At 36.2% G+C, this 25708-nt stretch overlaps 1 protein-coding gene across 14 annotated transcripts in view; it reads right to left on the bottom strand.

The window, feature by feature from the left end:
• The window catches only part of KDM4C (lysine demethylase 4C), a 502429-nt gene that overhangs the window by 143461 nt on the left and 333260 nt on the right, over positions 1 to 25708 (bottom strand). For all 14 annotated transcript variants that reach the window (XM_034663835.1, XM_034663840.1, XM_034663834.1 and 11 more), the window contains 2 exons: positions 3186 to 3367; positions 1359 to 1572 (listed from right to left, as the gene is read on the bottom strand). In XM_034663835.1, the coding sequence (XP_034519726.1) occupies positions 1359 to 1572; positions 3186 to 3367 (396 nt within the window). The remainder of the gene's footprint in view (positions 1 to 1358; positions 1573 to 3185; positions 3368 to 25708) is intronic.

Genomic DNA, 25708 nt, shown 5'->3' with positions numbered 1-25708 from the left:
AGAGGATGCACAATTCATGGTTAGTGATGAAGGGGTATCTTCAGTTCTATCTGTCTGTTCAATACATGCCTGACTCAAAATAACTGTGTAAGGAGATAGCTGATGATGCAAATATAAGCAGCAATTATACAGTATCAACAAACATGTGTTACTCTGACTGCCTTTCAAAGGGCTTTGAAAGATTTAAAGAAGTAATTTTAATATCAAATTTCTATAACATTTAAATGAAATAGAAAAATAACAGAAATATAATTACCAAATAAAAGGCTATCATAGTTAGCCAAGACTATAAAATGTCTAGTTCAAGCACATGTTTATGAAATACTATTGCTAAACCTGGAAATCAAAATTAAATCCTAGTCTTTCGTGAAATGATGCTTTGGCAGGTTATATACTTACAATAATGTAGGGTGAATGTTCATATATACGTGCGGGTGTGTTACAGATTGATACAAGTACAAGAAGGTTGCTATATTTCAAACACATTATGTTCAAATCTCTTGGGGAAGCTGACAGTATCTAATCAATCAATAAATGATAAAGAGCAAGGCTATTTCAACCCTAATGTAAGACTGGTGTCTCTCTGGGGTAAATACAGAAGGTAATGCCTATATTATAACAATTCATGCTACACTGACAGAGACCATACATAAAGTATGTTAACATGACATATGATTTGGTAAGATCGGGAATATTAAAATGCTTTAAAACAGACTTGAAGTAAAAAATAGATCCCTTTTCACATTTTAGAGGATTTACATGGCAGGCAAATAAAAAAAAATGTATTTGCCATTTATCCCATGATGTGAAAATACCAAATTGTGACACGTATGGAGACTAACCATCTCAGTCCTGGGGGGAAAACAACTGTAATGACTGTTCTCCCCTGGAAGGCAACAGAGATCTCCTTACCCTCCCCCAAAATAAAAATTAAACTCTATAATTAAATTTAATAATAATTCCCCAAATCACCAAAGAAATATTCATGTCTCTTTAAAAAGCACAAAGAAAAATAATCATGAATCAACATCAGAGGTTAAAATTAAGTTTTTACAAACTATCTCTTAAAATGAGTAAAATTCAAGTATGCAAAAGGAGCACCACAATGACCCCACATCTGGACAATAAACAAACAAACAAAACAAAGCAGCTCTCACTGATACTGCACAAAACTGTAGAAAAAGGGATTATTACACTTACTCACACTTTTATCAGAAGAAATGTGAGAAAGAATGATCTAACCATTAAGAATGCCAATAGTTCAATGCAATAGATTCGGCAGGGGACAAAACGGTGAGAAACAAAGATTATGCGAAGCCCTGAAAAGCCAGTGATTGATGAATGAGAGATTCATTTACTTGCATGAACCCGTACACGGCACTTTGCACAGGAAATCAGAAGACTTGTTCCATCCTCTTCCAGAAAGGCGTTAGGTGGAGAATAGTCTATATTTTCTTCACTATAAATAAAACACATCTCTGGAATGAGGGGCTTAGTCTTTCCTCCTGGAGTAACCACTTCGTCTAATTTTGTCTCCCATCTAGAATCATTTTCTTCATTGCTGCTATCTGGCTGAAAAACATAATATTGCCATATGAGTGAAAAACATGCAAAAAAGTTCATTTGTTCTGGTCACTCAAATCCACTAACTTCCAGCTTCTGTTCTTCCTGTTGTTTTCCTTGATAGAACTATTAGTTTTTTATCAATGTTCCTCTTCAGGCTCCGATCCAGAAGCTAAGCTGTAGAAACAGGAGGACATTCTGTACATCTACTTACATGAAAAAGTGATAACCTGGTAAAACTATATTCTTACATAAGTAGTGCAGGGAAAGCATCAATTTTTCTGAGGAATTTTTATTTGTTTCTTTATTTGCACTAAGTTAAAAGACTTGGTTTCATTTACTGAAAAATTTTACGTGGTCACACTTGAAGGGGATCTCCGTTTTTTAATCTGTGCAACAAGTTTTTAGAGAATTTTTAAAGGTTTTGCCTCACCACAAAGTTTTAAAACATCAAGACAGAAAGATCTGGCAAATGTCAGTAAATAAGAAAATATAATGTGCAAAACAAAATTGTCATCTCTCACCAAAATATACGAAAAACATTTAGTGCTTAATTGAAACTCTAATTAATGAACTATCTTATCTCCAGAGATCTTATATTAATAGGTTTCCCTATATCTTGTAATTTTAGTGAGATTTTTTTAATTATTGGGAAAATACATAGGCAGATTATGATACAGAAATAAAAGTCAATAAAAAGTTAAGTTTTTCCAAGAAAACCCAAACATTCAATGACTAAACAGAAAATAGTTTGTCACTCACAAGGGCCACATCAAAAACCAGTGAGCTGTTTACTTCCTCTATTTTCAAAGATCTGAAAATACGGCAAATCACACAATTTCATGCCGTGAGATGTCTGAACAAAAAAAGGTTTACTTTACATGAACTCTAAAAGAGAAGCAATCTTAAAATACTTCTGAATCCATTATTGAGAATATAACTCAGAACACAATGCTCACATCAATACATTTCACAATATATTGTATCTTAAAATAGGGCACAAAGTTCCACCCTTACCAGATTCCTAAAGATCACTTTGTGTGGGTTAGTGTTAGAGAATGTGGCCCTCAGTGAGCTAAAATGTCATCATTATGACATATGGAATAACACTGAAAACAGTACTATGCACAGCTAGCTGACGAAAGTGAACTGAACAATCCAGTTTGCATTGAGTCCTGCTGCATCTTATGCATGTTCCACATGGGAAGATAAAGAGAGACATTGTAAATGTGGGCCCAGAGCTGACATATTACTGAGAGTGATATTTTCAAACACAAAACAGAGACTAAGTTCTCGCTTTGTAAAAGTTCTACTATTGTTAAGCTTTAAGTTCTGTGTTTCTTGATGAAAAAGGTTGAAACTGCCCCTTGACCGAAATGAACCAAGACTGACAAATAAACCAATCATTTATTTTAAAATGATAAAGCTCTACCAGAGAAATGCCTTTCAAGTAGCAGTCAGAAATTCTGTTTGCTATTCTATAATAGCCATGTAGCTACGTGTCGATGTCTCCCTTTTCATGTGCATACTTACCTTACCGTGATTCACCTGTGTTTTTACAGTCATATAGAAAGTGCAGCAGTGAAAAGAAACCTTGACAGTGACCCCTCCACCCTTATTACCTTGAAGTAGGGCATGAGGAGAGCACAGATGGCACAGTGTGGCTCCATTCTGGCCATGGCTGCATTATACTCCTGTTCAGCCACAAAGTTTGGGGACTTCGTCTGCCAAAGGTGGACCAAAGGCTTCGCCCAAGACTCCGTTTCTTCCACTTCCTCCTCAATTGATGGAACCTCAGGTAATTCTTGCAAAACAAGGCATGAAAACACAGTGAGCATGGAACCCAGGGAAAAACAACCCTGGTTATAAGAGAAGCAAACATTCCAAAGTATCATTGATATTAATGTCAGACAGGAAACCTATTTTATCTTTCAAATACATTCTGAGAGAAGCAGAACCAAAAAAAAAAATGTCCTTTTCATCCTCCTCATCTTCAAGGGCTAGGTCAGATCTGATGCCCAGACAACAAGCCTCCTTTTGATACCCTCCCCATCCCTGCCAGGAATAACTAAACTGCTCCCTCCTTCAATTTCACTACTTCGGTATTTCTACTGCTACCATTAATGTCTGACATAGTAAAATAGCTTATATCTGTGAAATTACCTTCCGGCTAGCAGAGGGATTCACTGGCCCAGTCACTGCCTTACCAATATTTTTAGTTTCCTCACCTAGCATTGTATATGGCTTCATAAAAATGTATTAATTGAACTTCATTTAATTAACTTTTGGGTTCAAGAATTCACGACGAATAACATTTACAGAGCACCTCTCACGTGCCAAGCAATACACTGCCATTACATAAATACGAAAAACAATTCCTATTCAAATCTTATTTGTTCAATATAATACCGCCAGAGTGTCAAATCTCTTAAACATGTGTATCTGTTAACATGAAAGAGGCAGAAATCTCCACAAAACTTCACAAAAACACCACTTCACAAAATTTTATAGAAGGCCAGAAAAATACAGAAAGACGTAACAGGTTAAGAGAAAAAATTCTTAATGCTATAGTAGAGGACAGTATCTCAGAACAGGTGACAGCATTCACAGCTACATCCAGTACTTAACATCTGTGACACATTCTAAAACTCCTCACCACTAGCTGTCATAGTTTAACAAATAAATACTGTGAAGCAATGTCCTCAAGTCCCAAGGCACAGGTGCTTCCATGAACCAGTGTGCGCCAGCCCTTGCCTTGTTGACTTACCTGTTTTAAAAAAAAGTCAAAACAGATTTGCTGAGATGGAAAAATAAGAAGAGCTAAATGAGGCTGAAAAGAACTCAAAAGACATCAAATGCCAACTGAAATGAAAGGGAATGTTCCTACTTCCGAGTTGGTGGTGGTGGTATCATCATCATCATCATGATTATTAACAATGGAAAATGCTTAGTACTTAGCCAGGCAGTGTTTGAAACCAAAAGGTAAGAACCTTAGCCTATGTCTGCAGTGAAGTAATCTGCCACTAAACATACACTGCTTCCACCTCAGTCTCCTTACAATGCAGAACAGAAGGCTTCCTATGAAGACTTAGATTTGACAAATGAAAGATGGGAGTAGAAAAGTTGACCAGGAATTTGAAATACCATTAAGTCCTTAACTCACAGGCTAATACCTCACACATACATACTAAAAATGGAATCTAAACAAAAATAAATCCTTTGGGTTTGAATAGCTATTGCTTCTTGCTGACACACAATAGATTTATTGTATCACTTGCTTTATTATAAATGGTCGAAACACACAAGATAGATGATGCTCCTATCTCTGGTTGGTCATAAGTTAATGTGAGGAGGTCTCAAAATATTTTTAGGGATAGAGGAAATACTATTTAATTCCTAAAAGCCTAACAACAAAAAATAAATAAAGGAGGGCAAATCCTAACAAGGGAGCCAGAGAGCAGGAGGGGGTGGGCATGCCATGGCAAGACTCGACCTAAGATAGCCTGATTCAAACTGAGCTTTTCTCAAACCTTCTCAACAGACCTGGGAGAGAATCCTGCTCTACAGATGTCCTTCCCCAAAGATGAGGCTGTACTCTTGCCTGACGAGTATTATTTCCTTTGGATAATCTCTGGGCCAGTATACATAGTGAACGCTGTAACTATGTATCCCATCAGTTAAAGTAGCATGGGAGCAACACTGAAGCACCAAGTACAGGGAACTGTTAGTTCAGAGACCTAGCTTTAAAGACAAACCCTTTGATTCACAAGGTCTATGGCTTTGGGTAAAACTGATTCTCACATAGTAAGAATTCCTTTCTCACCTACTTTAGAGGTTTTTTTTTTTCTTTTTAATATTAAAATGAAATAGTAAATGTAAAACTTCTTTTTCAAACCTAAAGTGCTGGAGTTCTTTGTAAAGTCCAAAGTGACCTATAACTATATATAGTATTGTGTAAAATCCATCCAATCATCTTATTTTCATTTGATCTGTTTATCAACTAAATGCTGCAATACTTCATGAGGAGGAAGAGAATGCACTTAATCACAAGTATATGGTGATTATTCACATTTTAATTTAGCTTTAAAAATCAAAAACACTGGCACATCCTTGAAAGTAAATACTTTCTTCCTGAAATTTCTTCATCGCCCCCATCTCCAAGAACTCTTGCCTACCAAATTGACTCATGGCATGTTCAAGGATAGACTAATCTGGCTATTGTTTTTCCTAGATTTACAACATTCATTTAACTATAAATCTCAATTCCGGAGGGAACCAAGAATGTTGGGGGGAGGGGGAAGTCCCTCTGGGATATCTAAAAACTTTCATCATCTCATTATTTCAAATGAAAACTCTCCCTTTCAGCATCTATTCCTGTTCCTAGTTCCATTAAGTAAACCTTCATCTACTTACTTTAAAATAAAGATACTTCCACTTCCAATATACATTAGAGGAAAAATGTTTTTTCCATTGTAGCTTTTAAACGTTTTGACATTTGGCATCATTATGCCTAGGAATTTCCTTTCTTCCTCCCTTTCTTCAACTAGTTGACTAATGAACCTCTAAATGCGTCACTGTATTTTCATTAGTACATAACTATCATTTTAAACAACATGATCATTTTAAAATATGCCATGCAAAAAAAATAGATTCTTATATTTTTTAAACATCAAATTAGTTCAGAGTGCCTGAGTGGCTCAGTCAGTTAAGCGTCCAACTCGCTTTCAGCTCAGGTCATGATCTCAGGGTTGTGAGATCCAGCCCTGCATCAGGCTCCACACTGGACATGAAGTCAGCTTAAGATTCTCTCTGCCCCGTCACACCTTCTCTCCCCCACTTTAAATAAATGAATGAATGAATGAATGAATGAATGAATAAATAAAATATCAAATTAGTTCTCACAACATAATCGTAAAAGAAAAGGGCAAGGGCAGATATTATCAAACATAAAAATACATGAACATGGTAGGCATTTAATGAATACCAATGTTTTTATTACTAAAATTATATCTTGTTTATACCAGCATATATGATTGTTATCAGAAGACTGTGCACAGCTCTGAGTCTCATCCTGAATGCCAGTTTGCTACAGATTCAGGACACAGCGGGGCAAATGAAAAATCCCTTGGTGTAAGTGTATCAAAGTTTGGGAAATCTGTGAAAACATTACCAACAGTTATTGTATTCCCAACAAAAACAAAAGAAGGGCTAATAGTGTACCAACAGATCTCAAGTAAGGTCTATGGACTTTCAGAGACTTACAGCACAGTTTCATAAAGTCTGTATAGTCAAAAATACTTTCATAATAACATGAAGGCATTATTTGCCTATGTAACCCTGGCAACAATTTTATTAAATTTGTGATAAACATGGGATATATGCATAAAGTACTTCTGCTGCACAATAAAGTTCGATAGTTGTCTTGGGGATAAGCGCATGTGCAATTAGTTGAACTGGAAGTTGAATAAGCTGTCTCTTTCATGGAACACCATTTTTACTTGAAAGAATGATTAAAAGAAAAACTACAGTAAGTCAGACTTGGGTCTGGCAGGAATTTTCATGAAAGTAAACAGAGGAAACCTGTCATTTTAATTAAAAAAAAAAAAACTATTCAGGGGGCGCCTGGGTGGCTCAGTCGTTAAGCGTCTGCCTTCGGGTCAGGGCGTGATCCCAGAATCCTGGGATCGAGCCCCGCGTCAGGCTCCTCCGCTGGGAGCCTGCTTCTTCCTCTCCCACTCCCCCTGCTTTTGTTCCCTCTCTCGCTGGCTGTCTCTCTCTCTGTGTCAAATAAGTAAATAAAATCTTAAAAAAAAAAAAAAAAAACTATTCAGAGTATTTGTTGACAGTGGTAAATTCAAGCTTATCAGTCAAAATTAGAATTCTGGGAATTATGTATCCACTATTGGTTTGTTTTTGTTTGTTTGTTTTTGTTTTTTTTTTTAAGATCTATTTATTTATTTGACAGAGACAGCCAGCGAGAGAGGGAACACAAGCAGGGGGAGGGGAGAGGAAGAAGCAGGCTCCCAGCAGAGGAGCCTGATGTGGGGCTCGATCCCAGAACGCTGGGATCACGCCCTGAGCTGAAGGCAGACGCTTAACGACTGTGCCACCCAGGTGCCCCTGTATCCACTATTGTAATCTTGACAGCTTCCCAATACTTAAAGCTGTTTCTGTTGGGACTGGTGGTGATAATATCAAATATAATTTTTAAATATTACATAAAGAGACCTATACAACTCAGATATGTTTACCAATGCATGGTGTTCCAAAAGCATGCATGTGTAAAAGTCACATGAAATGCAAGACGGACCGTGAATCTTTAGCCTAATAGAGTACGAAGAGTTCACTGCTGTGATTTCAGATTCCATATTGCAACTAATCTTTAAAAAACTAACAGACGCCAACTTCTGGTGTAGTATCAAAGAAGAATATCCGTAATTATCTGAAAAGGCTATTAAAATATTATACCCCTTTCAAGCACATATCTATGTGAAGCTGGACCTTCTTCACATACTTCAACCAGAACATAATGCAGCAGATTGAATGCAGAAACAGATGTAAGAATCCAATTATTTTCATTAAATCTAATATTAAACACCTTTGCAAAAAAAAAAAAAAGTGAAACAATTGCCATTCTTCCCTTTGTTTTTTATGATTTGGGGCTATTGTTATTTTTTTATGAAAACATGTAACTATTTATGAATTTATTATTGCTACTTTTAAATGAATTAATATGCTTAAAATTTTTCCTGTTTTAATTTCCAGCAAATAAGTATTGATAAGGTGAACCCATGGGAAGGAAAGGGAAAAAGAAAAGGAATGGAAAGGACATGACAAGATTAAATGAAACCTCTTTGGAGTCCTCAAAACATTTAAGGGCATGGGGGTCCTGAGAGCAAAAAGGTTGAGAATCATTAACATAAACATAGCTATATAATATCCATCAAAAATGTTAGTATCACAGAGTTACTGTTGAACAAATACAGCGCTAATAAAACTAGTGCAGACTCTGTTCTGACAACAGGCATGAATTTTGTAAATTGCTTTCCTTAATCAACTTGTGATCCTTAAACAAAAAGAAAACAAGTCAATACTGGAAGAAGGCATCCTTTCCTCTCAGTTCCTTCATTAAGGTCTGCAAGGTTTGTTAGCTATATTAGAAAACAAATTGTATGCCAATAGAACTTCATTTTCTTTTTTCTAGGTGAGTCTCTTACTTCATGAAGGCAATCTAAACTCACAAAAGTGTTCCCATTACTCCGTAGTGAGTAAAATACAGTTAAGAAAAGCATGAACCCAAACACACAGGAGTCCCTTAAATTTACATAAGCTCTTATACAGAATTCATAGAAGCAGGTTTTAACACAGCTCTAGACACCATGTTTTTGGGAACTTTGTCCTGAGTAAGGAAATGTAAGCAATGGCTTAGGTGGCCTCCTATGAAGGATGGCCAGCTCCCTAACAACCACTACTATGATGGGGGAATGGGGAAAATACATTTTACCTTGGATAAATATACTGAGGTAACCTGTTAAAATTGTTACTGCCATAACAGCAGCACCTTAAACAGCTGTTCTGAAATTTTTCAGTTGCCACAACACTAAAAAAAACAATAAGCTGTATTACGTTATAAAAGAACTTGTCTATAGGCAAAATAGCAAGCTCCTAGATCATGCACACGATACACTAAAACAGTTATTTTTAATAGTATTAAAAATATTCTTTTGGGGACACCCGGGTGGCTCAGATGGTTAAGCGTCTGCCTTCGGCTCAGGTCATGATTCCAGGGTCCTGGGATCAAGTCCCACATTAGGCTCCCTGCTCATGGGGAGCCTGCTTCTCCCTTTCCCTCTGCTGTTCCCCCTGCTTATGCTGCCTCACTCTCTCTGTCAAATAAATCAATAAATATTTTTTTAAAAAAAGTTGTTTCTGGCAGGAATTGCAATAACTTAGACTGGACAAAATACACTTTAAAATAAAGACTGTAACAAGGACAAAGAAGTACATTATACCATAATAAAGGGGACAATCCAACAAGAAGATAAAACAATTGTAAAAATGTATGCACCCAACATGGGAGTACCCAAATACATAAAACAGTTAATAACAAACACAAAGGAAATAATTGATAATAATACTATAGTAGGGGACCTTAACACCCCATTTACAACAATGGACAGATCATTCTAAACAGAAAATCAACAAGGAAACAATAACGTTGGATAACACACTGGACCAGATGGATTTAACAGACATATTCAGAACATTCCATCCTAAAACAGCAGAATACTATCCTTTTCAAGTGCACACAGGACATTCTCCAGAATAGATCACATTTTAGGCTACAAAACAAACCCAAACAAATTCAAAAAGACGGAAGTCATACCACACATCTTTTCTGATCACAATGCTATAAAAATAGAAATCAATCACAATAAAAAGTCTGGAAAGACCACAAATACATAGAGGTTAAGTTAAACAGGTAATAAAAGGAAAAATGAAACAGCACATGGAAACAAATTAAAATGAAAATGTAACAGTCCAAAACACTTGGGATGCAGCAAAAGCAGTTCTAAGGGGGATGCTTATAGCAATACAGGCCTACCTGAAAAAGCAAGAAAAATCTCAAATAAACCACCTAACCTTACTCCTAAAGGACCTAGAAAAAGAATAACAAAAAAAAAGCTAAAACCAGTAGAAGAAAGGAAATAATAAAGATTAGAGTGGAAATGAATGATATAGAAATTAAAAATACAATAGAACAGATCAGTGAAACCAGGAGCTGGTTCATTAAAAAAAAAAATCAATAAAATTGATAAACCTCTAGCCAGACTTATCAAGAAAAAAAGAGAGTGGACCCAAATACAGAAAATCACAAATGAGAGAGGAGATATAACAACCAACCCCACAGAAATACAAATAATATAAGAGAATATTATAAAAAACTACATGTATGCCAAAAAATTGGACATCCTAGAAGAAATGGATAAATTCCTAGAACCATATAAACTACCAACACTGAAACAGGAAGAAATAGAAAACTTGAACAGACTGAACTTTGAGTGCAAAGACACTGAACCAGTAGTCAAAAAATTCCCAAAAACAAAAATCTAGGACCAGTGGCTTCACAGCCAAATTCTACCAAACATTTAAAGGACAGTTAAGATGGGTAAGGAGGGCACATGTTGTGATGAGCACTGGGTGTTATACTCAATTAATGAAACACTGAACACTACATCAAAAACTAATGATGTACTATATATTGGCTAACTGAACATAATTAAAAAAATAAAGAACAGTTAATATCTATTCTTATCAAAGCATCCAAAAATAGAAGAGGAAGGAAAACTTCCAAATTCATTCTATGAGGCCAGCATTACCCTGATAACCCAAACCAAATAAAGACACCAGAAAAAAAGACAACTAGAGGCCAATATGTCTGATGAACAGGGATGCAAAAGTCTCCAACAAAACACTAGCAAACAGGATCCAACAATACATTTAAAAAACCATTCACCACAATCAAGTGGAATTTATTCCTGAGTTGCAAGGGTGGTTCAATATTCATGAATCAACCATGATACATCACATCAATAAGAGAAAGAATAAGAAACATACGATCATTTCAACAGACACGGAAAAAGCATTTGACAAAGTACAACATCCATGCATGATAAAAATACTCAACAAAGTAGGTTTAGAGGGAACATACCTCAATGTAATAAAGGCCATCTATAAAAAACCCACAACTGACATCATTCTCAATGGGGAAAAATGGAGAGCCTTTTCCCTAAGGTCAGGAACAAGACAAGGATGTCCAGTCTCACCACTTTTATTCAACAGAGTACTTGAAGTCCTAGCCACAGCAATCAGACAAAAACAACAAATAAGTAAATAAAAGGCATCCAAATTGGCAAGGAAGATGTCAAAATTTCACTACTGGCAGATGATATGGTACTCTATATAGAAAGCCCAAAAGACTTCACCAAAAAACTTTTAAAACTGATAAAAAGATTCTGTAGAGTCCGAGGATACAAAGTCAATGTACGGAAATCTGTTGCATTTCTACATAACGATAATGAAGCAGCAGAAAGAAAAATTAAGAAAACAATGCCATTTACAATTATACCAAAAATAATTGGATACCTAGGAACAAACCTAACCAAAGAGGTGAAAGACCTGTACTTTGAAAACTATAAAACACCGAGGAAAGAAACTGAAGATGACACAAAGAAATAGAAAGATAGTTCATGCTTATGGATTGGAGGAAGAACTATTGTTAAACTGTCTATACTACCCAAAGCAATCTACACACTTAATGCAATCCCTATCAAAATACCAACAGCATTCTTCACAGACCTAGAACAAACAATACTAAAATGTGTATGAAACAACAAAAGACTTCAAATAGCCAAAGCAATCTTGAAAAAAAAAAACAATAAAAGAAAGAAAAAGAGAAAAGAAAAAGAAAAGGGAAAAGGAAAAGAAAAAGAAAAGCAAAGCTGGAGGCATCACAATTCTAGACTTCAAGTTATATTACAAAGTTGTAGTAATCAAAAGAGTATGGTACTGGCACAAAAAAACAGATACAGAGATCAATAGAACAGAATAGAAAACCCAGAAATAAACCCACAATTATATAGTCAATTAATGTTGGACAAAGCAGGAAAGAATATCCAATGGGAAAAAGACAGTCTCTTCAACAAATGGTGCTAGGCAACTGGACAGCAACAACAAAAGAATGAAACTGGACCACTCACTAACATCATACATGAAAATAAATCGAAAATGGATTAAATTCCTAAATGTGAGACCTGAAATCATAAAAATCATAGACTAGAGAACAGGTAGTAATACCTCTGACATCAGCCATGGCAACCTGTTTCTAGATAGGTCCCCTAAGGAAAGGGAAACAAAAGCAAAAATTAACTATTGGTACAACAACAAAAGAAAAAGCCTCTGCACAGCAAAGGAAATAATCAACAAAACTAAAAGGTAACCTATATAATGGGAAAAGATATCTGCAAATGATGTATCTGATAAAGGATGAGTACCCAAAATAAAGAATATATAAAACTCAAGACCCAAAACACAAATAATCCAACTAAAAAAAAAAAAAAAGGGCAGAAGACATGAACAGACATTTCTCTAAAGAAGACATCCAGATGGCTGACAGACACGTGAAAGGATGTTCATCATCACTTATCATCAGGGAAATGCAGTCAAAACTACAATGAGTTATCTCACACTTGTCAGAATAGCTAAAATCAAAAACACAAGAAACAGTGAGGATGTGGAGAACAAGAAACAGTGAGGACGTGGAGAAAAGGGAACCCTCATGTACTATTGGTGAGAATGCAAATTGGTCCAACTTTGGAAAACAATAAGGGGGTTCCTCAAAAAGTTAAAAATAGAACTACCCTATGATCCAGCAATCACACTACTAGGTATTTACCCAAAGGATACAAAAATACTGATTTGAAGGGACACAAGCATCCTGATGTTTATAGCAGCATAATCAACAATAGCCATATTATGGAAAGAGCCCAAATGTCCATCAACTGATAAACCGATAAAGAAGTTGTGGTACATATGCACAATGGACTATTACTCAGCCATTAAAAACAATGAAATCTTGCCATTTGCAACACTGTGAATGGAGCCAGAGCAAATTACACTAAGCAAAATAAGTCAGGGAAAGACAAATACCATATGATTTCACTCATATGTGGAATTTAAGAAACAAAGGAGCAAAAGGAAAAAGAAAGAGAAAGAGGCAAACCAAGGAACAGATTCTTAACTATGGAGAAGAAAATGATGGTTCCAAGGGAGGATGGGTGAAATAAGTGACAGGAATTAAGGAGTGCACTTGTTGTGATGAGCACGGGCGATGTATGGAATTGTGGGATCACTGAAATGCACACCTGAAACTAACATAACAGCAGCATGTTAGCTAACTGGAATTAAAATAAAAACTTACAAAATTAAAACTGGCAACTGGCGGGCTCAGTCGGTAGAGTGTGCAAGTCTTGATCTTGGGGTCATGAGTTTGAGCCCCATGTTGGGTATAGGGATTACTTAAAATATTTTTTAAAAATTAAAAATAAAAAAATGTAAAAATAAAATTTTTCTGACTTAAACCTAAGAAACCAAACTTTGCCTCTAATTCTGAATATTTCTGGCAGAAATAAAAGCTCTTGGAGAAAGGTGGTAGAAATAGATATGCACACAGAACACAAGAAGAGTGCTCAAGAAGAATTAAGAGGTAAACCAACAGTACTTGATTTACATATGTGACAGCACTAAGAGGCAACCACACATCTGCCACTTAGATAAAATCACAATAAGCAGCCCCTTGTAGGCAGCCGGCTTGAAACTCACCCCATCCTTCATCAATGTATCTTTTATTTTTATGGCTCTTTTTTTTTTAATGATTTTTTATTATATTATGTTAGTCACCATACAGTACATCCCCGGAATCCAATGTAAAGTTCGATGGTTCATTAGTTGCGTATAACACCCAGTGCACCATGCAATACGTGCCCTCCTTACCACCCATCACCAGTCTATCCCATTTCCCCCACCCCCCTCCCCTCTGAAGTCCTCAGTTTGTTTTTCATAGTCCACAGTCTCTCATGTTTCATTCCCTCTTCTGATTACCCCCCTTTCTTTATCCCTTTCTTCCCCTACCGATCATCCTAGTTCTTATGTTCCATAGATGAGAGAAATCATATGATAATTGTCTTTCTCTGCTTGACTTATTTCACTTAGCATTATCTCCTCCAGTGCCGTCCATGTTGCAGCAAATGTTGAGAATTCGTTCTTTCTGATAGCTGAGTAATATTCCATTGTATATATGGACCACAGCTTCTTAATCCAGTCATCTGTTGAAGGGCATCTCGGCTCCTTCCATGATTTGGATATTGTGGACAATGCTGCTATGAATATTGGGGTGCATATGGCCCTTCTCTTCACTACGTCTGTATCTTTGGGGTAAACACCCAGTAGTGCGATGGCTGGGTCATAGGGTAGCTCAATTTTTAGCTTTTTAAGGGACCTTGCATTCCCACCAACAATGTAGGAGGGATCCCCTTTCTCCACATCCTCTCCAACAATTGTTGTTTCTTGCCTTGTCTATCTTTGCCATTCTAACTGGCGTAAGGTGGTATCTCAGTGTGGTTTTGATTTGAATTTCCCTGATGGCTAATGATTTTGAACATTTTTTCATGTGTCTGTTAGCCATTTGTATGTCTTCATTGGAAAAGTGTCTGTTCATATCTTCTGCCCATTTTATGATTTGTTTATTTGTTTCTCGTGTATTGAGTTTGAGAAGTTCTTTGTAGATCTTGGATACCAGTCCTTTATCTGTGGTGTCCTTTGCAAATATATTCTCCCATTCCGTGGGCTGTCTCTTAGTTTTTTTGACTGTTTCCTTGGCTGTGCAGAAGCTCTTTATCCTGATAAAGTCCCATAAGTTCATTTTATCTTTTATTTCTCTTGCCTTTGGAGATGNAATGTCTCATGAAAAAGGTTGCTCTGGCCGATGTTGTAGAGGTTGTTGCCTATGTTCTCTAGAATTCTGATGGATTCCTGTCTCACATCGAGGTCTTTCATCCATTATTTGGAGTTTATTTTTGTGTATGGTGTGAGAGAGTGGTCAAGTTTCATTCTTTTGCATGTAGCTGTCCAATTTTCCCAGCACCATTTATTGAAGAGACTGTCTTTTTTCCACCGGATGTTTTTTCCTGCTTTATCAAAGATTAGTTGCCCAAAGAGCCGAGGGTCCATTTCTGGGTTCTCTATTCTGTTCCATTGGTCGATGTGTCTGTTTTTGTGCCAGTACCATGCTGTCTTTGTGATCACAGCTTTGTAGTACAGCTCGAAATCCGGCATTGTGATGCCCCCAGCTTTGTTTTTCCTTTTCAACAGTTCCTTGGAGATTCGGGGCCTTTTCTGGTTCCATACAAATTTAAGGACTATTTGTTCCAGTTCTTTGAAAAATGTCCTCGGTATTTTGATCGGGATAGCATTGAAAGTGTAGATTGCTCTGGGTAGTATGGACATTTTAACTATGTTAATTCTTCCAATCCATGAGCATGGAATATTTTTCCATCTTTTTATGTCTTCCTCAATATCTTTCAAAAGTGATCTATAGTTTCTAGGATATAGGTCCTTTACGTCTCTGGTTAAGTTAATTCCAAGGTAACGTATGGTTTTTGGTGTTATTGTAAATGGGATGGATTCCCTAATTTCTCTTTCTTCAGTCTCGTTATTCGTGTATAGAAATGCAACTGTTCTGGGCATTGATTTTGTATCCTGCCACATTACTGAATTGTTCTATAACTTCTAATAGTTTGGGGGTGGATTCTTTTGGGTTTTCCATATCATCAATGTATCTTAAGTGCATCTCCAAAATAATCCTCTGCGTTTGCTATTCAAATGATACTTGCTGTGATGTTGTGATATAAAAAGAAACATATTTGGTCTTTCATCCAGTTCCTGGCAGACAGTGTCTAAAACCCTAGGAATTTCTTGAATGATATGGGTAAGAAAAGCACCATTGGGTGAAATATTTGGTCTCAGTCCCTAGTTCCCGACACAAGAGCTTCTAAGACTCCTGGAATCTTAAAATTGACAAAATGTCTTTTGCATGCTAATAAGATGACTGGCTGGTAGCTGGGGGCCCTAGATAGCTCCAGGATGAAGGCTCCTGAAAGCCCAAGGCATGATTAGAGGTTTGGCACTTCAGCCCTACCTCTGACCTCTGTGGAGGGGAGAGGGGCTGGAGATTGAGTTAAATTGCCAATTGATGATGATTTATTCAACCATGTGGAAAATCGAGCCCCCATAAAAGCCATGCATGCAAAATGGACTAAGTTCCTAAATATGAGAACTGAAATCATAAAAATCGTAGAAAAGAGCACAGGCAGTAATTTCTCTGACATCAGCTCTAGCAACATTTTTCTAGATAGGTGTCCTGAGGCAAGGGAAACAAAAGCAAAAATAAATTATTGGAACTACATCAAAATAAAAAGCTTCTACACAGCAAAAGAAATAATCAACAAAACTAAAAGACAACTTACTGAATGAAAGAAATATTTGCAAATGACACATCCGATAAAGAGTTAGTATCCAAAATATATTAAGAACTTATAAAACTCAACACCCATAACACAAATACTCCAACTAAAAAATGGGCAGAACACATAAACAGACATTTCTCCATCCAGATGGTCAACAGATGCATGAAAAGATTCTCAACATCAATCATCACCAGAGAAATCCAAATAAAAAATACAATAAGCTATCACCTCACACCTGCCAGAATGGCTAAAATCAAAAACACAAGGAACAAGTGTTGGTGAGGATGTGGAAAAAGGAAGCTTCATGCACTGTTGGTGGGAATGCAAACTAGGGAAGCCACTCCAGGAAAACAGTATAGAGATTTCTCAAAAAATTAAAAACAGAATTACCACATGATTCAGTATTTCTACTACTGGGTATTTACCCAAAGGATATGAAAACACTAATTTGAAAAGCTATATGCACCCCTATGTTTACTGCAACATTATTTACAATAGCCTAATTATGGAAGAAAGCCAAGTGTCCATGGATAGATGAATGGATAAAGAAGTTGTGGTATATAGATATATACAATGGACTACTACTTGGCCATAAAAAAGAATGAAATCTTGCCATTTGCAATGACATGGATTAATCCAGAGAATATAATAGTAAGTGAAATAAGTCAGTCAGAGAAAGACAAATACCATATGATTTCACTCATATGTGAAGTTTAAGAAACAAAACAAATGAAAAGGGGAAATAAAGACAAACCAAGAAACAGACTCTTACCTGTAGAGAACAAACTGATGGTTTTCAGAGGGGAGGCAGGTGGGGGAATGGGTGAAATACGTGAAGGGGATTAAGAGTACACTTATGATGAGCACTGAGTAATGTACAGAATTACTGAATCACTATATTGTACACCTGAAACTAATATAACACTGTACATTAGCTATACTTGAATTTAAACAACAACAACAACAACAACAGGGTTCAGAGATCTTCAGGATTGGTGAACACATCAAGGTGTTGGGAGGGCAACATACCTGGAGAGGGCATGAATGTTCTGCACATACTCCCCCACCCCATACCTTGCCCTGTACAGTCCTTCTTTTTGGCTGTTCCTAAGTCGGAAACCAGTAAATGTAAAGTGTTTCCCTGAGTTCTGTGAGCCATTCCAGCAAATGATCAAACCTGAGAAGGGAGTTGTAGGAACCCCCAGACTTTATAGCACATTCATCAGGAGTAAAGGCTTGCAATTGCTGTCTAAAGTGGAGGCATCTTGTGGCACTGAGCCCTTAATTTGTGAGGGCTGTGCTAACTCTGAGTTGTTAGTGTAAGAAATGAACTAAATTGTGGGACACCCAATTGGTGTCTGGGGAGTTAAGGAAATGGTTGTATTGGGAAAAATAACCCAAACATTTGTTGTCAGAAGTACTGGTCCTCTCCTCAGGACCATAAACAATGTTGTTTTACAAAGACGGACTCCAGTCACAAAGGAATAACTAGAAATGTGTCTTGTCAGTAAGTACTATAAAGTCTGAGGGCCAGTAGCACATCTGATGCTGGCCCAATGACTCCACAGCAGTCAGAAAGGGATTGCATGGGAGAGACTCAATCCTACTGTGTATTACAGAGTTGGGAGCTCAGGATATCCTAAATACTTCCTGGTTCTGAAAAAACAAGTCAGGCTTCCTGCAATTCACTTGAAAATCTTAAGATATTCACAGACTCTTGAACATTTCTACTTCTACTCATTTGGGGTATGCTCTATTATTCAGAGAGCAACTTTTCTTTCAAATTAATAAAACTTCCCAAGGTGTAGTAGGAGCCACTGACAAGTGGTCTTATGGATTATTACAGATACACACTTCTAATTTAAATGATTAAGTATTTATTTTTGGTTACTTCCTATATAAAATTATTTACATTGCTTTTCATACAAACATTGCTTTTCATAACTAAAAAACAGGTTTATATAAGTAAAGAATGAAACAAAAATATAATATTTAAAAATATTAGTTCAAGTGAACATAAGATTAAGTCTATGGCAAATATCATACAGCTAAACAATGTAATAAATTAGGTAAGAAATGTAACAAACCCCTGACTTTGTGGTCTAGACCAGTGGTTTTGCAACTATTCTGAGGGAAACATAGATACAAGAATGGAGCTTCAATCAAACCTATTAGAATAATGTAAAATAATGTTTCATTCATGCAATCTGTGTGGTCTTAAAGTTTGGTTGTAATTCTAAACCTTTGTTCATCTGCAAAATGAGCATAAAATTTCCTAAATTACAAGGTTTTCCAACAGGTTATATGAGATACCAGCTATAATGCTGCTACCCATTACTATGTAGGACCTAGGGCTTCAACAGATGATGGTTCCTTCCCTTCTAGGTCTCCAGCATTAACCTGCGGGGTCTGCAGCATAATCTTTGCAAACATCATCCAGAAAATTTTCATCTAGAAAATTACCTAAAATATATGCCCTAAATATTAAACTTTTAACATGGCAAGACAAATTGGAACAGGTAGAACTAATCTACACAGTTACCCAATTACCTCTTACTATATAAACATTTCTATCAAAAGATCTACATTTTCAGAGGGAAAAAAAGCCTTTATTCTCCCATTCATTCAAAAACATCACTAAATATTATTTATGATAATAAAAAGATTAATGTCCTTTACAAAAGTACCCCCCAAAAGTGCTCATTTAGAAATATATAAATAAATTATGGCATGGCCATATTATGCCATCATTAGAAAGGATGTTCTGTGGGTTTTTTTGTTTTTAAGTAGGCTCCATGCCTAGCGTGGGGCCCAATGCAGGGCTTGAACTCACAGCCCTGAGATCAAGACCTGAGCTGAGATCAAGAGTCAGACTCTTAACCAACTGAGTCACCAGGTACCCCTAGAAAGGATGAAGAGCATTACTGAAATATCATAAATATAAATACATATATAACATAATATTAAATGAATATGAATATTGCATTAATAAATTTAAAATACTCAAAGCTATATGATTTCAATTCTATAAAATATATTTAAAAGTCTGGAATAAAGGAAAGGGGATTTGTAAGTTTTTGTAATTATAAAAACATGCAATCTTTAAGAAAAAAACCTGCAGTCAAAATAATATTAGGTAGCTCCTATGAACTGGGAAAACAGTTTAAAAGTAGACATATGTCAGATTTATTCACTCCTCAGTACAGTCTTTTCAAATTTTGCTTACTAAAAGTAGATTTCTTAACAAAAAACATTTGGGCCATTGTTGAAGGGCCGTTGCCAGGACTTAACTGATGGAATCCAACAGATGGGAAAAGCCATCTACTCTACTACAGTATGATTTTCCCTTTACCAAGCACCACAAGCATTTTGCTGCTGGGGCTATGTCCCAGTGATGTGTTTGGCTGGTCAAGCATTATTCTCTGCTATGAAGAGCACAGCAGCATCTGTTATTTTTCAGGTACTTGAGCAAAATCTCAGTCCTGGGAGGCATTATATACGGTTTCAAATGTCCTGGAAGAAATTGTGGGGGAGGAGGATGAGGGGAGAGGAACAAGAGCATAAATGAACTACTCAAATAAACACATCCAAACTTGGGAACTTTATTGTTCCTATACAGACTACTTAATAATCTGTGTACAAACTGAATTTTAATGATTTTATGAATTGCTGAGTTTTAAAAGTTTGTACAGGTGTGCTCAAAAGTACAAAAAGAAAAAATTATAGGACTTTAAGGTATGGTTTTACTGGAAAGAACTGACATTGAGGAAAAATTAAATTATGTACTAAGGGAAAATGAAATCTCCTAAAATGCTAATGTAATAATGGATAACACAGAATTCTGTTTTAGTTCTAAAGCACTTCTCTTTTCTTAAAGATTTATTTATTTATTTTAGAGAGAGCACAGAGCACAGAGCCTGGCACAGGGCTTGATCTCAAGACCCTGAGATCATGACCTGAGCTGAAACCAAGAGTCAGATGCTTAACTAAATGAGCCACCCAGGCGCCCCAGTTCTAAAGCACTTCTTAAGCTAAATGGTTAGACATAGTCTTATTCTTTATACATAACATTACAATAACAGAGATGTTAAAAACATTTCAAAAGGATGAATTACAACGCATTCAATATACTGTTTGAAACAACAAAAATAGGGGCATCTGGGTGGAGCAGTCAGTTGAACATCTGACTCTTGGTTTCAGCTCTGGTCATGGTCTCGGGGGTTGTGGGATCATGCCCTGTATCAAGCTCTGTGCTCTGTGCAGAGTCTGCTTGAGATTCTCTCTCTGCCTCTCCCTCTGCCCCTCCCCACTGATTCTTTCAAATAAATCAATCTTTTGAAAGGAAGAAAGAAAGAAAGAAAGAAAGAAAGAAAGAAAGAAAGAAAGAAAGAAAGAAAGAAAAAGAAAAAGAAAGATTTCAAAGTACATTCCTTCAAAATTCCTATTACACAAAAATGTCCTGATACTTACAGTAGCTCTGCGGAGATGGGTTTCATGGAGAACTTTGGCATTACCAATGTTCCAATGTTACTTAAACTCGTTAAAGAATGTTAGCTCATATTTCACATATGTACACATTCTTACAATACACATGGACAGAAAGAGGGACTACTCAACAGAGATGGACAGTTCTTAGACATTTATATATGTTCACTTCACCTTCTTTTATCAGTACTGGGGCTGTTATCAGGGGTTCCTAATGTGATAAAGTAAAAAGAGTACAAACTTGGAAACTAGACCAGATTTAAAGCCTGTTATCTACCAACTACCAGCCTTGTGGCCCTGAACAAGTGAAATAAAGTCTCTGAGCTCAGTTTCCTCAACAGGAATAATGATGATAATACCATATACCTTCAAGAATAGTAAATAACAATTACTAATGATGTATACAATAGGAAGAAAGCAGCATGGTCAATTCTCACATTGTGGTAGGGATGGGGAGAAGAAAATTCCTAAAGGAAAGCTGGCCTATCTTTGGATAACTAGCTGACAACATGGTAGCAAAAGATGCTTATTCTGAGCATCAAATCAAAGACAGGTGAAAAAGTGAGCATATGAAACTCACAGTGTGCTAGGCAATATGACAAATGCTGAAAATTAGAAATAAAAATAAATAGTCCTTTGCCTTCAGAGAGTTCAAAAGTTCCCATGGGAGAAACCTTCAGCTTCCTAAACTATTTCATTATCTATAGCATCTATAATACAATGTCAAAAACTGACTGAACAAGATCTCTAAGCAAAGAACCACTGGCATGTTAAAATTTACATGCAAAAAAAAGCTCTCTTTAGCTAAAAGTCAGCCCTGGTCATCTACGTAAAGGACAGCAGTATCCTGAGACATTTTGACCCAAGCACTGACAGGGGAATTGCTCAGCATTTTAAACAATACAGCTGCAAAGGAGACAGATAAGAATTTCATGTGGAGCGCCCATGATGCCAACTTCTAGGGAAACAAGGGCACTGACTACTTGAGAGAAGGCACAGAAATAAGAAGAGAACATGGTGGCAAATGTTTATTCTGCCATTCCACATCCAAAGCCATCAGGTAGTCCTCTCAGCTATACTACTTGATGCTCTTCAAACATGCCATACTCAGGCCATCTTGGGGTTCTTTGTACTCACTGTTCTCTCCCAAGAAGGTTCTTACCCCAGATCTTTGGCAAACTTACTTACAAGTATTATAAAGTATATTTCCTCAAGAAAAGACATTAACAACTATGGAAATATTTGAGTAATATTCAAACACGTTCACATGTTATAGCAAACCTTTTTTCCTTAAGTTTCTATTCCTTTTTATTAGCACTGTAAAAATCACTGTATGGTTCAATCTTGAAAATGTTTCCCCAAAACAAAACATAAGCAATAAAACAACAGAATATCAGCATAGAATTTAGAGATCCATTTGATACATATTAAAAAAGCAGTCACCTCATCATCTTCCTAAAACTGGGAAACTAAAATGCAGAAAAGAGAAAAGAAAAAAAAAAACACAACACTATACAGAACTGAAATGATGATAATCACTATTATCATTCCTAATCATATCAGATTCCTAATCACTCACTCTCTGGGAGCCTTACACATGTCACTTAAGCAACCACCGCCAAGCCTCAGCAATGAAAAGTCCCTTCCTAAGATCCAGGACAATGGTTCCCAAATATGAACCTGCAGAGAACATTGCTAGCTTGGAACTAAGTTTCCAATAGTCAGAAGCAAAACAAAGAAAATGAAGGCCATCAAGTAATCATAAAATTAAATTTTAAAACCTATGTAAACTTTGCACACTTACACTTGATTTTCATAGTTCCACAACCAAACAAAAGGTGGAAATAAAAATGCAGAAAATATGGTACAAAATATGGGATAATTAAATGGCCTATTGGGTTAAGACATCTTTGTCTCCAGGGAAAGCAGTTGTGTACAAGTGTAAGGAAATGTAGAGTAATACATTAAGTTGTATTAAACTGCAGTTTCTGTAGAGAAAAAAATCAAATATTAGAAATTTCATACATTTCAACCTAATACAGTAACTTATTTTTCTAAAATATGGAATGAACCATATAATTGTACTATCAAAAGCTATCTCTCAGATGTTTCTACCAGACTTTAAGAGTAACAATAAACACATGAATTCAAGAGAATCAAAGTCTTGACTATCATTTTATAAACCCAATGATTTTAGCACACTCAGATGCTTGATCATAAGACTTCATGCCAACCATTGTTTAGGAAAAAAAAAAAAAGAATGTTTCTGGTACATATACATATGTATTATATATATAGGCTTTATTAAGAGTTTGCTCTGAAAAAAAAAAGTTCCAAGACTGATTCTAAAAAATACAGAAAGTAACTATGTAAGTTAAAAGCTAGCATTTTTCCCTCTAACCCGCTTTTGAAGCCACTAGCGTAACAAAAGCAAGGTGTTTTGATTTTTATTCCCCATATTGCAGTAACAGTTGATGCCATTGGGGCTTCTGATGGAATTTACTGACAAAGAAATCAAGCTAAACAGAGAATGCCTGACAATTATTACACAGCTGAGTGCTAGGTAAAATATCTATTAAATCTGAGTGCCAACAACATTTAATGTTTTATGTCCACATAATGCAGGAAAACATTGGCAGTGACCTATCAACCAACATTCCAAGCCAATCTACTTAGTAATCTGCTGAAGTTGCTGTTTTATTGCTTAAACAGATAAAAATACAACTGTGCTTATTATGAAAGTATAATATTACCTCAAGCTAATAAGAATTGATGGAACAAAGAGATCATTATGTAAAAATTAATAACGCCTGGAGCATGACATACAATTGTCATAAAATAGCATTCGTTTTGTTTTTAAATTGCAGGGAACTTTTTACAGAGGGGAAACACTGTTGATGAGGGATGTTCCTATACTTCACTATTTTGCTTTTCAATGAAAGGCTAACATGGGGCAAGGGACTACATAGTATCTTCTCCTCTTATATTTTCATAGGATTCAAGTTTGAATGAAACTTTAGAGTTTGAAAGAAACTTTAGAATTATTAATGAGATGAGGAAACAAGATGAGCTGTAGAGAGATTACATGACTTTGCTCTCCACGGCCACATGGCCATTAACAGCCAAGGAAAGACTAGAACAAGTTTTCTGGTTGCCACCATAAACAGTCATGTACTCATTACCATCTGGCAAAACAAACAAATGGGTGCTTTCAATATTTAAAATTGTTATCTAATTTAATACTTAAATAATATTTGTAAAGTTTGAATAAATAAAAGACATCATTATTATATTTGGTCAGCATATCCACTTAATCCTTAAAATAAAAGAAATAAAATGAAGACTGCCACATCTATACCAATTCTGTCAGAAAGGAGGGAGTTACAGCATGCCAGGGACTGAAGGGCATAATTCTCTCCTAAAACAACTATCTACCAAAGGTAAAGTGAAACAGCCAATTCTAAATAATGTCAATGCCATCCCTACTAAAATACCATTGGCATTTTTTAAGGAGCTGGAACAAACAATCCTAAAATTTGTATGGAACAAGAAAAGACCCTGAATCACCAAGGGAATGATGAAAAAGAAAAACAAAGCTGGGGCATCACATTGCCTGACTTCAAGCTATATTACAAAGCTGTGATCACCAAGACAGCATAGTATTGGCACAAAGACACATAGACCAATGGAACAGAATAGAAACTTCAGAAATGGACCCTCAATTCTATAGTCAACTAATATTTGACATATCAGGAAAAAATATCCAAAGGAAAAAAGACAGTCTCCTTAATAAGTGGTGCTGGGGAAACTGGACAGCTACATAGAGAAGAATGAAACTGGACCATTCCCTTACACCAGGCGCAAAGACAAACTCAAAATGGATGAAAGACCTCAATGTGAGATAAGAATCCATCAAAATCCTAGGGGAGAACCTCTTCAACATCACCCTAGTAACTTCTTTCAAGACACATCTCCAAAGACAAGTGAAACAAAAGCAAAAATGAACTTGTGGGACTTCATCAAGATAAAAAGCTTTTGCACAGCAAAGGAAATAGTCAACAAAACTAAGAGGCAACACTTGGAATGGGAGAAGATATTTGCAAATGACACTACAGATAAAGACTGGTATCCAAGAGCTATAAAGAACTTCTCAAACTCAACACCCAAAAAACAAATAATCAAGTCAAAAAAATGGGCAGAGGATATGAACAGACACTTCTCCAAAGAAGACATACGAATGGCTAACAGACACATGAAAAAATGCTCAACATCACTAGCCATCAGGTAAATACAAATCAAAACCACAATGAAATACTACCTTACACCAATCAGAATGGCAAAAATTAACAAAACAGAAGACAACAAATGTTGGCGGGAATGTGGAGAAAAGGGAACCCTCTTATACTGTTGGTGGGAATGCAAGATGGTACAGCCACTCTGGAAAACAGTATGGAGGTCCCTCAAGATGTGAAAAATAGAGCTACCCTATGACCTAGCAATTGCACTAGTAGGTATTTACCCCAAAGATACAGATGTAATGAAAAGAAGGGGCACATGCACCCCAATGTTCCGAGAAG

Source organism: Ailuropoda melanoleuca, chromosome 7 (assembly GCF_002007445.2).
Source record: "Ailuropoda melanoleuca isolate Jingjing chromosome 7, ASM200744v2, whole genome shotgun sequence".
Taxonomy (NCBI): domain Eukaryota; kingdom Metazoa; phylum Chordata; class Mammalia; order Carnivora; family Ursidae; genus Ailuropoda; species Ailuropoda melanoleuca.
The sequence above is the reverse complement of the archived record's forward strand: the minus strand, read 5'-3'. Positions and strand labels throughout refer to the sequence as shown.